Source organism: Ornithodoros turicata, chromosome 8 (assembly GCF_037126465.1).
Source record: "Ornithodoros turicata isolate Travis chromosome 8, ASM3712646v1, whole genome shotgun sequence".
NCBI classification, from domain to species: domain Eukaryota; kingdom Metazoa; phylum Arthropoda; class Arachnida; order Ixodida; family Argasidae; genus Ornithodoros; species Ornithodoros turicata.
Window position 1 is genome coordinate 25,862,866 of NC_088208.1, and position 17,432 is coordinate 25,880,297.

General features: G+C 46.9%; 1 protein-coding gene and 1 long non-coding RNA gene across 3 annotated transcripts in view; one reads left to right on the forward strand and one right to left on the reverse strand.

Moving 5' to 3' along the window:
• Window positions 1-9,163, reverse strand: part of LOC135366778 (uncharacterized) — a 48,369-nt gene extending 39,206 nt beyond the window's left edge. The window contains exon 1 of one of the 2 annotated variants that reach the window (XM_064599685.1): window positions 8,856-9,163. In XM_064599685.1, the coding sequence (XP_064455755.1) occupies window positions 8,856-9,006 (151 nt within the window). In that variant the 5' untranslated portion in view covers window positions 9,007-9,163. The remainder of the gene's footprint in view (window positions 1-8,855) is intronic. The other variant, XM_064599686.1, reaches the window with a different exon arrangement.
• Window positions 8,802-9,982, forward strand: LOC135366779 (uncharacterized). The gene is made up of 3 exons (XR_010414285.1): window positions 8,802-9,163; window positions 9,242-9,448; window positions 9,635-9,982. It is a non-coding gene; the product is annotated as an uncharacterized LOC135366779 (long non-coding RNA).
• Window positions 9,983-17,432: the final 7,450 nt, after the last annotated feature.

The following is a 17,432-nucleotide window of genomic DNA, read 5'->3' on the forward strand; positions in this document are numbered from 1 at the left end:
CGTCTCGTGCAGCCAAAAGAACGGAAGATCATACACATTTGCGGTTTTGACGGCAGACCAACTCATTTCCTCATGTGTGTCACGTTCGTCGCCGACGCGCGTACGATACCAGTTCCCGAGTAGTTGTTTTTTTAAATTTTCTTATTTATTTTTCCCTTACAAAGTCAACAAGTAATTGCTATGAGTGAAACGCGCTGTCAGCGGCATAAATTGTGACGAGATTCCGCGAAGGCCGAAATGACGCGCAAACTGTCACAGAGTGCTCGTCAGGGACGCCTAAAGATGACGCGTGCTTTAACGGCAGTAGAGCATCCGTAATGGTCGGGGATTCCTGACCTCGTTATTTAACACGGCTACGCCCCTCGTTAAACGCCTGCTGCTTGGGGAAGCACAGGACGTTTTCAAATGCAGTAGATGCTATTGGAATATGTAGGTGATGATGTATCCCCACTATGTTTCCACGCAGAAAGATGATCTGATGTGAAGCTGCATACCTTAATGCAATTGTGATACTGTGCTGCGCTAGTATACTGATAGTGATACACACCATAGCGATACTGGGACACTGGGCGTGTATACTGCGTTTGCTTTCATTACGTGGTCATGCGGTACTAATCTAAGCTCCTTCTAAACTTTTTCCTCTACTACATGCTGGTGCCAATTAATTCGAGTTTCAAAAATGCTACTCAATACAGTATGGCGTCCCCTCGTGAAAGGAGCGGCACTGCAACCTGAGACAGCCGATATGCGTAGAATTACAACTGTTTAATAAGAGTGACTAGAGACGAGACAGTTCATGTTGGAAGCTGTGCTTCCAGACGAATGAGCCAGAAGAATCATACAGGCCGTGCTCTGGAGCATAGTCTTTGGTGTCCGCAAGCCATCCCATTAGCGCCACTACATAACCCAGTGCTTAAACACACCATGTTATTGCCATCATGTATGTGTTGTCCTTGTTGCATCCTATGTATACTCGATTCGATGTCAACAGCCTCCAAACAACACAATTACGAAAGGACTGAAGGAAGTCATTAACTACCTAGCAGGATGAGACCAGACTATGGCTAATGTCTTCAAAAGATCAATTCCCAACTTCCTTCACGACGTCATCCAAGGTATGCACCTTTTAGTTGGGAATGACGAAGTCTTAGATTTTACAAGAGCAGACTTTGTCTCTCAAAATACAGGACATTGAAGTCTGTTCGTAAGGCGAAACTGGCTAAGCATCACATCACAGAAGAAAGCGGTGGCGCGCACGTTGCACTTGTCATCAGATAACATATCGACCTGATTCCGCTATCATCGGTGCCCGACGATATAGATTATGCGATAGCACAAGCACACACTTACAGGCATGTTTGGTATGATGCCGAGCAGGCAATGCTGTAAAGCCTGACCACAGGCTTTCAATTACAAGATCCCTATAGTGGCCGGCAGCTTTGTAAGATAAGAAATCGTCGGTGTAAGATAAGAAATAAATAATGTATACGACGTCACAGGACATGTTCTCATGGTCCTGTGGGCGGTACCCTCTCCGCAAGAACCACAAATGCTATCTCTCACGTACGCTATCGCCTTTGCGTTTACGTAAGAGATAGCGTTGGTCGTTCTGCGCACGCGCAATACATAAACACAGCTTTGCGCATTGCGCAGAACCACCACGCTATCGCTTCGAGGCTATCCCTTAGGGCTAAGACGTCCGCTCGTTGGTGGTAGCCAAGCAGGTGGTGGATTCGAACCCTACCACCGGCCGCGTTGTCTGAGGTTTTCCCTGGGTTTTCCGAAGACTTTTCAGACGAATGTCGGCACAGTTCGCCCTGACATTGGCCCAGGACGTATACAAAGCCCCCTGTCCCCCACTCCTTCCTGTTGTCCTCTTTTCATTAGTACACGTCTGTACGCCGCTAATAGCCACAGTTGCTTCGCGGCGCTAGCAGGCACAAAAAAACACACACTAAAACTATCGATTGTCTACGGAGCGGAAGATGTACCGTACTTTATCCTCCCCTGTACTCTCAATGCAACGCTCGCTCAGATAAAAAAGAAAAAAAGAAAAGAAATGACAGGTTGCTGCACAATAGCAGACATATCACTACAGGTATTTGTTGTGTTATCAGGCCAGATAAGCTATCTCAATATTTCAATGCACGACGTGTCAGATATAGACGTAGACGTACATTTGTATAGAGAGTAGAAGACAGAATATATCATAAGCACACCCTGACTCCGAGTCCCTATACGCCTTGCGAAGGGTATACGGAGCGCTTTTTCCTCTCTCGCTCTTTCTTTTTTCTTTTTTTCATGAAATAAATGCTGAACATAACGAAAACAGCGCTAAAAACACAGGACGAATATGTAGACAGGACAGGCGCTTGACCATCAACTCGGTAGTAACTCAGTCAGTAGTCCAGCGCCTCTACACCTTCGTCTTGTGTCATTTAGCGCTGTTTTCGTCATGTTAGACATTCACCAACTTGTCCAATTGCTCGCCATCATTAAATGGACTCCTCATGAGCGCTAACAATACGACGAGAGATAGAAAGACCCCATACGCAGTGTGTCTTTCTATCTCTCCCTCAGGTGGGCAAAATTAATCTACAAACCCGACCTTATACCACAGACGCTTACTTTTTCTTCTTCTTCTTCTTTTTAATCATGTTTCTGTACCGACACAGCCAAATCTCGTCTTGCCTCCACATGGTACGATTCCGACTCCGCTGATGTGGCGGCACTTAGGACCGATTGGAAGAATTGAAAGAGTCACAGCAACGTTTCGTCCGCTTAGCTGTTTTGTCTAAAGGGCGAGACAAATCTGCGACAAAATGCACGACGCGTCGTCCGACGCGTCGCAACGGAAAGCATCTTTGGACGGATTCTGGCGAAAGAAGTCGTCGCAGCAGCTCTCCACGACACGTCGCAGTCCGACAAAACTGCTTGGATATCTCTTCTCCATCGGCGGATGGTCGTACGAAGGTGGTGACGTCACCAACCAAGCCGCCATTGCTGGTGTCTCTCTGGTAAATACGGTGGGTCTGAGAAAAAATGGCGGATAGTGTGCGTTCAGAATGCGACGAGTGGCTGATTTCGTCGTGTTGCTTATTGAAGGACATGTAAAATAAGGAACGAATTGTTCCCGTTTACTGTATTTTATTTTGCGAGCAACTTTCGCTACGTTAAATGCGTAAGCGAACGTAGCTCTGGCCGCGTTGTTCTAGCAAGACGGATGTTCACAGTGATATGTCGTAGGGATGTCACCACCGTTGATGTCTCTGCGAATGCAGCATGCGACAAGTGGCGATGAGAAACTGTGCGACTCATCGCACGACGTGTCGGTATTCCTTCGCATTGTACGAGTTAATTCCGAAATAAAACGGAAACAACAACAACAATCTCTTTCTTTCGTCTACTTAGTACTTCACAAATGAGGAATAAATTCAATGCAATTCAATTTTATTTCATCCTTAGGATGTGGAGATGGGAAAAACAGCTGTAGGATAGCTTGACAGGTTCCCATCGCCAAAATCGTCGTCCACCGTTGAGCGCCCAGCACATTATTTTTGAATGTGCACTCTACTGCCCGCAAAGGCGGATACTGCGTGATGAGCTTGCCCGTACCAGCAAGAGGCCGCTCAATTTAGCTGCACTCATTGGCCCCTATGAAGATCCTGTGCTCCATCATCGGGTTCTTCACCTGTTCATGGACTTCCTGTTATCCACTGGATTGCTCCAGACGCTTTAATTCTTTCTCGTATTTTCATCCTTCCTTCATCATCTTCACATAAAGTTCCACTAAGCCCGCCATAGTTCCACGTGCAATGAGGTAGCGTACCGCACCAGCGCGGTGAAACACCCATTCTCATCGTCATCATCTATTGTTGTTGTTGTTGGACGTAATGGACCATTTCTGACAACGCGTACGCGCATGCCCAGCCCTTGCGTCCGCCATCTTTGACTGGAAAACATCGCTATGGGCCTTTTCCGAGTAAGCGTATGGGCATGCGCAGCCACCTGCGGGCGACTGTCATGTTCATTGGGGGCAGATAATCGGTTTCAAGGTTACGCGGACGTATGAGGTCTACATTTGACAACTTTTTGTACTCGTAATGAGTACAATGCGTTTTCACTCTTTCCGAATTCTTCTTCCAATCCACTCTTGCTACTTTCCCACGCAACGTGCCAATCCGAAAAGCGTCACCATGTTTATTGGGGGGGAAAGACATGACGTTCGACATTCCGCCGCCAGGGGCGACGCGAATATGGAAATGGTCTATTCGTGAGGTTCCCCAAGGAGTGGTTGAGCCTCGTGGTCGTCACGAAGATGGATTCAGAAAAGGGGCTCCTTTTGATCCATACGCATCATCTTCCAACTCAGCGGGCCGCCCTCTGATTGGCCGGCAGCGATTCGGCATCGCAATCGGAAGGCGCTCACTCCCTAATAATACTCTAAAACTCCCTAATAATACCAGCTCCCGTGGCTACGATGATGGCATTCTACGCCGATACTGGGAGGGGACACGGGTTCGAATCCAGGCGCCGGTTGTGCACAATTCCCAGTGAAGTCGGTCAAGGACGCACAATCCCCCCCCCCCCCCGTTACAAAGCAACGAGTTGCACAATTTTATTACCGTTCTATCAAGCCGTAGTCAGTCGGCTACACCAGATTACATGAAACGTGATCTGACTTGCAAATATCAGAAAATACTCTGTGTGCTTATCTTTGCGTTTGGTTCAGTTGACCATCTTTAGGCCGGTTTCTCACTAACGTTTTTCCCGTCCGTGTTTTTTATGGAGCGAAAGCAGATCCATTGCAACGTCCGGGGCTCGTTTGCCCATACTTTCTATTTTGAAGTAAACGGAAGACAAAAACGTGTGTGTGTGTGAAATGGGCCGTAGTGGAACAAGCGAGCTGCGGTGCAGCCGGCTCGACTCCGCGATCATTATAGTAGGTTTAACTTCAATCCAATCCAATCCCAACCCAGTATGTGTTTGATCGGTTGAACGTCCTCGCACTGGCCTTTCATGCTATGTCACCTTTTTGTTAATCTGTTCGTCTATTTTTGTCATTGATGACAATCTTCCAGCGAACTATCAGCGCTGTTTCAAATGCATGTCCCGTGCCCTCGACTTAATTCAGCGCAAAATAAAATAGTACCGACGTCAGAACGGGAACGAGAGTGGTAAAATTCCTCACAGCAACGGAGAAAGATTGTGAAACCGATATGAAGTAGATAGGTAGAAAGCTTCGGCTGTTTATGGGCTCCTAAAAAGTACCGTAACGAAATAAATAGATGAAAAAAGAAAAAGAAACCGATGTATCAAGATCATCCCCTACTGATTCACTGAGCAGTGAATCAGTAGGGCAGGATCTTGGTAATTATTGTGGTCACAATATCATTGCAGTCCTGGAATGACATTGTCACCACAATTGTTATCTTCTTCGTCTCTTGACGTCTTAACAGGAGAGGGGTGATATGTTTAACTAAAAAAAGATAGGACAGGTTAGCCATGCAAAGAGCCGACTTGCTATTCCTGCTTCTTAACTGGGTGTTTGCTGGACCTATGTGCTGACTTCATACGTCGCCTGCAGATCCATTTCTTGTAGGTGGTGGTATTCACAGAAAAGCCTTCTTCCACGTGCATTGCATGCCATGTGAGTGCCGCGAAGTAACTGTGGCTGTGAGAGGCCCAGTAAAGCCTTGAACGTGTGTAGCTCTTGCATTAATGTCACGTGATACTTTCGGTTTTGCGTCTCAGGTTTTTGAGTCCAGGTTTAGGAGCGGTCTGCACTGCCGCTCTTGTTACGAAAAGCGAAGCGAGCTTTCTCCGCTTTCCTTTGCAATTTAGGGCAGGGCCAGGGACCTAGCAGCTTACAAAAACTGAAGGGGCGCGAGTCGAGCTTGCTTAGGGCAGTCTTCCGGTCTTTCTCGGTGCTGTTTGAAGGCCCTGGATTGGATGATCACGGTAATTGTAACGGTAGTGTGTATAATACGTATAAAGTTTGTCTGGCTTGCGTCCACAACACATGGCCGTCGCTGAAGCGCCCCAATTTTATGCTGGAGCCACTCCACACGTTGCTTTATATGGGTCTATGTTGGATGGGCATGCAGGTGTTTAAAGAACAGTATGGGCACTGTAGTTCCAGAAATGTGGATCCGTCTACTCCATCATACTAAAAGCTGATTGATTAGCCACCGCTCTGGATTGAAGGAGAGATAAACGAGAAAAATTGGAATGTGAAGAAGGAATAACTCAAGAAAGAAAAAAAAATGAGGAAAGAGTGAAATTACCGGAGCACAAGGAGTGCGAAACTGTATAACAACGAAGCCGGATAAGGGGTACGTCAAGGACCTCAGAACACACCAGTTGTTTTGTTTACTAGCCGCACCGAGTCAAATATGTGGTACACAGCTGCACCTGTCAGAAAGGGCAGCATGTTGAATACGAGAGAATGGGCCACATTACTGGTTGTAGCTGCGCAGTTTATCCTGTAAGCTTTTTTTCTGTGAAATGCTCCGGTATGATGAGAAAATGACGTGTGTCACCTATATAGCTTCTGGAGTACAAGATAGAGGGGAACACGGGAACATCGCTCTGCTGCCAAAAGTAACGTACTTGATGAATGGTGCCTGTCAATTGTAATGCAAGTCTGTCAACCGAGTACTAGACCAAGACAGAATGAATTTTTGCTTGATATTCTTGACTTCTTATTCTACTTTTCTGCCTACGACACCTATTTTTGTGTCAGAATATCACAGTGATCATATCCCCTCAGTCTATAGCACTGGAAAGTACCATGTTCATCTCTGGCGACGAAATTCATGATTAAACTCAAACTCGAAACAAGTGTTTCCGTATTGCAAATCTTTTCGTTCATTCAATTATGTGGATACAGGGGTGGCGGCATGGGGGGTTACAGGGGTTACTGTAGACCCCTGAATTTGTGAAGGGGGCGCAAAATTTCCACGGATGATGTGGAAAACAGGACAGCGGGTAGGAATGATTATGTTTAATGGATGAATAACAGAAGAATGGTGTCACGAGATGATGGCGGCTTCGTCGTCATCGCAAAGATTTAACAAACAGGCGTGAAGCGCCAAAGTGTTATTTCAGGTGGCGCATGCGAATAAAATGCCATAAACCCTTCTGCTGAATCGAATCCTGTTGGGATCTGAGGCACCCCAGAATTCAAGTGTTGCGCGGCACCTGTATGGATTACTGCAGAAATGTTATACTGATGTTTTCAACCCTGGGCCATGGAAGGTTCTCTGTCACACTAAGTAGTAAGTCTACGTTCCGCAAAGTGTACCACGAACTGTACTCCCCGTTATACTAAAATATATAGTTCCAGGTTTTGTGTCGTCTGTGAGAAAACGTGTGCTGCGATCAAGTAGCTGGCCTTGACGAACTGCCACTTGACAGCATAGCAGACACTTGACGACAGAATGGCTTTGGATGCGCCCCCACGGCTGACTAATCAGACACACGAGTCCATGGCCTCCCTCTAATAAACACTTGAGTCCAAATGCAAAGTTTGTCGTGACTTTAACAGACAAAGGGACGAAGAGAATGATAGGCAGTGTCGCATGCATACATAGTGGTCCAGTTTGTCATCCTAGAGGAAGAGTTCCGGCATTTATACAACTCTCCTGTTCCAGACACTGTTCCGCCGGGTACAGCACGAAGACATGCCGTTGCTATTGTACATAGAACAACAACAACTACATGAATGGCAATGGGATGAGGTGATTCACCACAACAATTGCGGTATGTACATAGAAGTGACATTCGTCATGGTACATTTTTATAATGGAACTCCGGAAGTAAAAGTCGGTGTGCGAAATGACGGAAAGACTATAGAAGCCAAAGCGATGACCTCATGACTCCATCCACATGAGAAAGTGTTACTATATTGTGTTTTTTACTATTATATATTATTATTATTATATATCTCATACCAAATTTCTCTTTATTACCCACATTCAAATTGTCATTCTTGGATGCGTGCACACTAGAAATTAAATAAAACACAATAACGCAGGCTAAAGCTGGCACCATCACAAATTAACCTACACTACCCTGGTAAGAGCTAAACTGGAATATGCTGCCTCCATCCGGGTCCTTACCACGCAATTCTCGTAAATTCTACCGAGAGCGTCCAGAATCGCGCCCAGCGCTTCATTCTCAACGACCACAGCACTAATTCCAGCGTCACTACAATGAAGCAATCCCTTTCCCTACCCCCGGTGAGCCTACGTCGTTCTTAATCCGGGCTTTCCCTTTTTCCTAAGATATTTCGTAGCACATCTTTGCACCGTTCAATGTTAAAGTGTACATCTTACGTCTCTGAACTTCTCGATCATCGATTCAAAGTCGAAATTCATTCCCCCAGGAGTAATTATTTCATCCCTCGCGTATCTGCAATGACCTCCGTGATGAATGTGTTACCCTGACTGACCCGATCCATTTTAAGCACTCTGTAGCTATCTTACTATATAGGTATTTCCCTGAGCTTAGTCTCTATAAGGTTTTTGTATCTTGGTGCTGTTATACTCATTTTCGGATTTGTGTATCTCTAGCTGTTGTCTTTCAGTACCTCGTACTTTTTGTTTTTCTGTATCTTGTCAAATATCCGTTTTATCACGTACTCTGCTCTTCTTGATTTTTCTTCCGTGTTCTCACAGTGTGCCCACATCCGTTACGTAATGCCTTCCGGCTCTTAACGTGTCAACAGTAAATAAATAAATAGAAATGCTCAATGGTGGACGAGAGAGACACATAAGAGTTATATGGAGCAGCAAACATGAGTTCGTACAATCCTCGTTAAGCAACCGCACCAGCGCTGAAAACCGGCCTACCTCCATAATTATGGTACCCAGTTTGAGCGGAGAAATCCTGCGTCATCCACCTGCCCTGGTTGGCGTCATCCTCGAGCGTCGCTGCTCTCGCACACACCACCAACACAACAGCACCACACAAAGCCTCGACACACCAAATGTTCCTCAACATTGTCTCCTCAACGGGGACGGAGCGTCCAAACTTCAACACAACTCGATCATGCACAGTTGGATTTCCCGGTGGAACGACGCAAGAGGCATTTTTATGACAAGAACGGAACGGGCGACGCCGTCAGCAACCGCAGCTACTCAAAGGAGTCCAACTGCAAGTAAGCGATAAGAGTTTTTTATCCACGGCACTCTTTTTTTTTCTTCTTTTTTTCACCACGCACCTCCTACCGTTGCAGATAGGACGTCTGTCCACTTATGCCGCTTTCCTTTCACAATCCTTCATGCCGTATGCCGAACATGTCGGTGACATCGCCAGAGGAGAAGGAGGAGGGGGAAGAGGAGAAAGAGGGGATTGGTGAAGGTCGCATAGGTATAGCTCGCTCGTTACGAGCTTTGAGTCACCGGAGCAGAAGATACTTCCGTGGCCAGAAGATGGAATAACGGTATGTATAGGTAGGTGGGAATGTGTGCGTGCCTGCGTGGCAACACTGCTGCTGGCACCTTCACAGCCACGTCGTCCAACAGCTTTTTTTTTGTGTGTGTGTGTTGTAATGCTTGCAGAGATCGGAGGGGAAAACGGGGATAGGATGATTAGCATCTTTAATTAAATAGATGCTCGTCTTCTCTAGGTTGTGATGTTGTCGGATACTACGCCGTCCATCACCTGCTGTCAGCGGGCCAAAAAAACAGAAAGGGAGAAAAGAAGAAGAACAGCAGCTTTATTTTGATTATATGTGGATCGAAAAAGAAGAACAGACTGAGTTATAGAGTAACCAATTTTACTCTTCGTAAACACGCAGGCCAAGTAAAAAAAAAAAATCTTGCGGCTCACATGAGGCTGATGAACATTTGAATTAGTGGAGATTAGAGTCATCATAAAGAGGTATCCTCAGCACCTGCGGACAGGATAAATACTGCGATTGTTGCACGGCGATACATGTGGCTTTCATTATTTTTTAAATAAAATTCAATGAGATTGTGTGTCCAAGTGATTCTCCCTGGAAAAAAATTAATGGTAGTGGAATGAGTCAACAAGGACACTACTTTCCACTGGTTGGTCGGTTGGTGTAACAAGGAAAAAGTATACTTCCCACTTTCGTTTACTCTCCTGAACATTTAATTGAACTGGAGTAGCCGGCGTTCTTCATGCGCCACATTCTTCGTTTTACATTTCTTTACACACAAAAAAAAAAAAAAAAAACAGCAACAACCAATACATGATTAGAATATCATGGGACGTTGCTCCACTTGAGATTCAGAAGTACGTATGCACCAAACGAGTTATCGTCTCAGGTGATGCCGCCTGTCGGTTCCGATAAGTGGCGATAGAGGCAGCAACGCCGATGTCTAGTGCATGCGTCGCATTTACATAGAAGGCGATAGCACACACCTTCTTGAATAACACCGTCTGCGTCTCGAATAAATTGTCCCATAATAACACCGGAACAAATACCATATGCACCAGTGTATTTAGTGCCACATGTAGACTAGTGCCGCCCTCTTTCTACGCGTGCTGTACATGTTGTCCGATTTGGCCTTTCGCGCGTCTCTGTAGATTTCGTTCCACTGCTTGTCGGGCAAAACCCGTGCTCAAGTAACGGCTCTATAATGCACCTGGGACAACGCCAAGTCCAACCAGGGATATTTCTAGGGTTTTCATCAGGGGGGAGGGGGGTGCTCATATCTGCTGCCTTTGTGGCGTTTTTTGGCCATTCTGGCCGGTATTTTAGGAAGGTGTTTGAAGTTTTTTTTGCGTACTAGGTGTCTGCTGGGAACTGTGCCTAGCTCTCTACACCGCGGATACTCGCCATTCGGTACATTCTGATGGTGGGGAACTTCGAGTAACAGGCACCTACATTGGTTGAAAGCTGGCTACATTAGCACATTGGTTGTATGGTAGACCGAACGCCAATAAAGAAACGCCATCGTTCATTGAGCAATTTCATAACGTAATGATAATGGCGACATGGCTTCAAGCTTCAATAACAAGGTGTTCTGGTCGTTTACTAACATGACGCACTTTATTGGTTCAGTTTTGTATACTTGCGGTTTGAGCCAAGATAACACCAGTATACCGAACAAACTGCTATTTATTGGCTCTTCATTGGCTCGATTGGGCCTCCGTAGACACAATGAAGCCGGGATAGTGCGGGATTGGACCGGTATTGCGTGCTGCCTGTGCAGCCGTATATTTACCTGCTCAATCAACATACGCGCATTCCGTACCTTATGCTGGCAGATAACGTGCGGCAAGGTTCGCGTTATACGCGTAACCGTGTATTCACACGAGCGCCTTTTCTGACTGCGCAGCCACTGAAGGAGGAGAAGGAGGTATCAGCATAATCACGCAATCATCCAATCGTTCGGTCGCGGGCGGAGCTTATCGCACAGCAGAATCTATGAAGCGCGCACGTTTTTATTGTATTTTTGGCGAGATATCAAAGTGCCTTGTGCAACATCACTGCGCTCAGCAGCTCCGTCGTCAGAAAGACGCACACGGATAGTTTGTTCGCGGGGCACAGAATCTGACGACTGACGCGCAGAAGGAGGACGGAGCGAAAAAGAAGTTACCCTCTGTTGCCAATGTTACAAGCTCTGTTATTTATTATCTAATACACCAGGTACAGCAACACCCGATCTTGTGGAAGCTTGCCGATGAGCAAAATCGAAATGTACCAAGGAAACATGCCATGTGGGAAAAGCTCGCTCTTGAAATGGTAAAGAGACACCCGGATGTCGAAACAACGGTAGATGTGTACATCAAAACACTTTTTGGGACCCCATATTCACAGCACAGTCGTTGTATCAGTTGCTGTTAATTAATAATAACGAGTTGGCAGCATTCGCGTTCCAAACCAAAAGGTATCGGCTCAGGACGCTAGCAGTTTGGTTTAAAAACGAGAAATGTGTGAGCAGTATCGCACGCCGGGTAAGACAAAGGGGGGCAAAATTTTATCCCCAAGCCGGCCACTGTAAGGGTGACGCATATTCATAGTTGTCTGGCATCATAAATTAACCATGTAATGGTATAATATTTTAGGGCTGTCACTACACAAGCCTACATGGTAGCACCCCGGGGTCATCATCACATCATGCAGTGCATTCGCGGGAGGCCACTGTGTGCATACATCGTGTTCTGACAAGCACCAACGAGAACGATCAGTTGCTAATAAAGGGAGTCAGTTTTCCGACGGTTTCACTATTCTTACGTGTTTCCGACTCATCGCGGCCACACAGTTTGGGAACTGCCACAGCGCTTTAGAGTAACGTGCTTTACCCCTGGATAAAGCTATAGTGCTGAAGATGCAACACTTACGTGATGGCGTCTCACTTTGTCATGACATCATTTCATAATTGGTCACTAGGGGAGCTTCCTATATAACGCGATATGCAAAAAGTGCCAATTAGTGAATTTCGTTTTCTTCCATAATTTTATATGTATGAATGGGACGGTAACTTACCCCCACCCAGAAAAAGAGAGAAAAGAAACAGGAAAGATCATAAGGGTTGTTTGAGTGGGTGTGAACTCTGCTCGCTATCCCACCGGTATACACGATGAACGTTTTACTGGGAATGAGTAGTAGACACAAAAACATGGCCTGTCCAACGCCTAAAGCAATGGGGCCAATGAAACGAAGGAATTTAAAGCTACCAAAGCTAGCCAAGCTCGCCGAAAAAAAAAAACAAGACGGATGGAGGATAGAGAATGAAGGGTGGAGATGCGTTGAGGGTGCATGAGTTCGTCGGGGACAGCAAAGTATTAGATGGGCCGTTGAGCAAGACCTCCCTTCTGCAGAAAGAGGACAAGGTTTCTTGCTTTAGCGGATCGTGCGGCAGAGGGACCACCACAGACACAGACACAATTGACACAAAAAGGTGTACGCTCCACTCTGTCCTCCAATCAGAAGTGAGAGCACGGCAATGATTGGCGCAGAACCTGCTATGCGGTGAAGCTGTTTTTACTGTGTTCGAAACGTGCGACCTTTAGTCTCTGCTTTACACCACACTCAACACCGTCAGACTGCTGCGGAGTCACAGTAAAAAACGACGACGCACAGCTTTCACAGTACTCTCTCCTACGCTCTTTCCCGCTCACTCTTAATTACGAACGTTTTATGCATTTAGAGGCATGTTTAAGCGCACATAATTCGAACGAACCGGTTGCAGACGGGTTACGGACGGGTTACGGAAAGACGATCACTGGCTAGTATGCTGTCCCGCATATTGGCCTCTATACTCCCCTTCTGCGCTTTGCTATGCGCAGCAGAATGTATTTAAAAGTGGCCGCATCGATTCTCAAAACCTTGCGGTAGACAAATGGGTCCTCGTGTCGTAGCTCCCGTAGAAGGCTATTTTCCAGACCGTACTCTTTCCTCAGCACCCATTCATTCGTCCATAGCTTCTTTAACCGCTTCTTTTCGTGGCAGCATTCACTATCGTCAATGAGAAAAGCAAGAGCCACAAATTTTCGATTTCTTTCGTACATTGTGTACCAAGCGCCGTGCACATAAAATTAATGCTGCAACGTTCAAACGCAGCGCGAACATTATCCCCGGCTTCCCCAGCATCTGAGCCGACAGCACATTGGAACACTATCTGTGTAGGCATTCCAAAAGGGAGTAGCCTCAGCGCCTTATCATTTACCCCTCTCGCTCCTTCAGTCGCTGCGCCGTCAGAAAACACGCTCGTGTGAATACACGGTAACTCACGTTATCTGAACGCGGTGTTGCCTGCAGTGTCTGAAAGTGGCAAGTAGCGGGCGGTCTTTGAAGCTCTCGAGCGTTTCGCAGTCCCGTGTTACTTAATAGAGTTTTAGCAGACCGTTGATAACGTGGCTAGCGTCGAACCGTATCCAATCAGTGGACAAGATTCTGAGTCACGCACCACTGCGATTGGTTCCGATAGGCACGATAACCTTATCAACGGTATACTAAAACTCACTAACTACATACGGTACTTACGGTACAAATACCGCACCATATTTCTTACACTTTTTATAGGGATAGTTTCGTATACTACCAGTGTCTTTGTAACTGTACTGGAAATTGCTTATCGGTATTACGCATTCACAGCGCTGAAAACTTCATGGGGAGTAACGAACTAGTTTCCACGAAGTCTGCCAGAAATGACCTACACTGTATGAGATTCCCCGTTACCGGATGTCTTCAGAGCATGGGGCACCCCACCCTTAAAGTAGCACAGAAGTCATCTTTTAACACCCTGTTTTCTTCCTATAAAAGTGTTAAGTAGGCCAGTAAAATGCACCATCAGAAGCAATTCACACCACAGAGTGATAATTATCGCAGAAATTGAACTTAAAGCAGGCCGCAAAAAAGCGACCGTGCGCAACGGTGGTGGAGAGCAGTACCAGCCTGTGATCTGCCCGCGACCTCGAGCTGACGCTACAGGGTCCGCGCTCGCTGATTGGTTCAGGGAAATGTTGTCTGCTACTTAGCTGTCGTCGCTACTCGGCTGTTCGGGGCTCCGAAAAAAGCATTGCTCCTGACTCGGCCATGATTCGGCTGCTCCTTCTATCTCAAATTTTCCGGGAGAAATGGCAAAACTGCTTTACGGCGGCAAAGGGACAGGGCGCTGACTCCCACTGACCAGCGAACCAGAACGCGTGGACCCTGTAACGTCGTCGTTGACCTGGCATCATGCTTCTCCTCCTCGTGATACCTGGAGTGGCGAGCTAAGGGTGAACGCGCAGGGCTATGTTTGTGTGAGTTTTTTTTTTTTTTTTTTTTCTGGGAAACAAATTGCACACATCAAAACCTTTCGTGCTATTCCGTAATTGACACACACACACTTTCATCAGACGTCTTAATGTGAATTTTCTTTTTCTTTTTTTTTTTGCATTGCCCTCTGTGCTCCTTTAACATCATGCCTATAAGTCACCTGAGATTGTCCAACGCATCATGGTCTGCGTGTAAGCCCTCTATCTTCCTATTGTCTCCTAAGTTTCAGCTAAAGAGAAGTTTGCGGAATTCTATCGGCCCTGTCGTTCACCTCTTTTCCCCTTAAAATGGGCCAGGGGTTGGTTGACACAAATCGTCCACCAACTCCTAACCACACGGCTCTCAAAACATTACAATTGCTTTAATTTTACAAGTCATCACGTTCCCCCGACAGCACAAAAGTGTGCAAAACGGATTCAATATCTTTCCTTCATGAATCACGAACGATTTCCCTCAAATAACCTTCAGTAGAGTTTGTGGTGAGTCATGCAGCGCTTTCCTTCGACAAAATTATGGGTGCCGGGCACCGATAATTATGTGTTTCGGCTTACGCAAAGTATTATTGATGACATCAGCTGATGATGGAACATTGACGACAGCAATGCTTTTGTTCTGCGATTTTCTTCATCTATTATGTATTTCAAGCTTCAGGTTAGTCACAAAAACATAGTACCTGCTACTCTGCATTCGTGGATTGTTAGCTGTTAGCGGTCCAGGGCCTCCGGTTGTTGCGAAGTTCCTGCTGCCGCACCGCTCTATGGATGACCGGTGGACGCCAGGAACTGGTGAAATGAGTGCAGGCATTGACGGTGCCGCGCAGGGCTGGACAAAGGACATAAGAATGCGACAAGGTTGACCGGCTGGCTATTGCGAGTCAGTTGGTGCAATATTGCTTTCTGCGAATTGTATAGGTGGCAGTGGATAAGGACGCGTTGAACGTTTGCCACCATGCCTCAGTTGAAACAGTGGCTAGTTGAGGCGTACCCTAATCAGTGTCTGAATCGCGGAGTGAAAGCTACATTGAGGCGACGTCTATGCACAAGGGAGGAAAGACAGCGGGGAAAACTGCGTGGGAGTGAAATCGACAAATTTGGATCCACGGAGTACAAGGACCTGTCCGTAATGTCCCGGCGCCATTGCTGCGCCGCCATCGGTCGAATCATCGCCGACAAAAATGCCCTCCTGCACTATTAAACATGAACTTCACCGCATAGCACGCTCCTGGCCAACCATCATCGCGAATGATATCGTTATCTGCCCTGATTGGTTGGAAACGGGAGGCGTACGCCTTTTTTGTGACACTTGTGCTGTTCATAATTGTCACAGAAAAGGCGTACGCCTCCTGTTTTCAACCAATCAGGGCAGATAACGATACCATTCGTGATGATGGTTGGCTAAGAGCATGCTATGAGGTGAAGTTCATTTTTAAGAGTGTGTCACATTGGGTCAACATATTAAGTACAACCGCCTGGCTAAGTATAACAACAGACCTCTACCCAAGAGACGTCATCATGACGTTGGTAGGCAGACTGAAACCAAAATAAATCGGAAGTGGAGGGCTGGGTTCCACGAATGGGTACTTGGTCGCTGCCTCCCATTAAAAGAAAGGTAGGACCGAAGGGCGTGTCCCTTTCAGGGGCCATCCTAATCCCCTCAAGACCGTGGCTTTCGGGCGCGACCTTGTTCGCCCCTAGATTCAAGCGTAGTTCAACTCTACCAAATTGGTGGCGCTGTCGACACTATGACGTCATCTGTTTACAACCGGGCAGAGGCCTATTGCTTGGCAGCGGCTGCCACTCTGTCAGCATCTACATCCACTGAAAAGCGATGGAGTGCCCTTCGACGCTCACACGCTTAACTTCGTTGAGGATGTCTGTAACAACTGGAGCTAGCGTGCCACGCACACACATATTCGCCCCATCACGTTACCATCCCATGTATGAGTGCACATTTGTGTGTGCAGGTGTGCTATGTTGATGCTGATCCACAGTAGCTCACTCAGTAACAGGACGCCACTGTGGCTATACTTCGGCACATGTCGACACTTAGTATCATGGTTTATAACTACTACTTCTCCAGTTCCCTGCACCCTTCCACTCCCGTGCTCATCAGTACCTCCAGAAGCGACGCTCGAAGACGAACTATCCTAGTAGGCCATTATTCCGCAGAATTTGCGGCAAGACCGCTATACGGTTCGCCAGTCCGTCCGTCCGTCCGTCCAGTTTTGATTCCTTGTTCGTGCCGCGAAGCAACTGCGGCTATGAGCGGCGTGCAGACGTGGACAGGTAGAGAGAGTACAGCAGGAAGAAGTGGAGGACACGGAGGGGGGGGGGGGCATAATTACAGCTTCCCTATCCGGTAAGTACCATCCTGTGAAAGTTGAAAAAAAAATTCATGGCGAAAATGAGTGAAAGCTCAGCCCTGGTAACGGACCTTTTTCACAACGGCCTATGCGCATGCACGTGACCTTGAGGCGCCGAAGAGGGTTGTCTCCGCCTTCACTAGATGGCGCAGTATGGGGGCGACACAAGTTGGGAGACAGCACGAACAGTGTGAGCTCGTCGGTCCCACTCCGGACCGGTTTTGGTTCTTTGTGCTATCCACGTGGATTTGTTTGGGCGCGCGCCGAGCATGGTTCGCTTCAAAAACGCTAGGATACGACGCATACGTGAACAAGGTCAACCTTTTT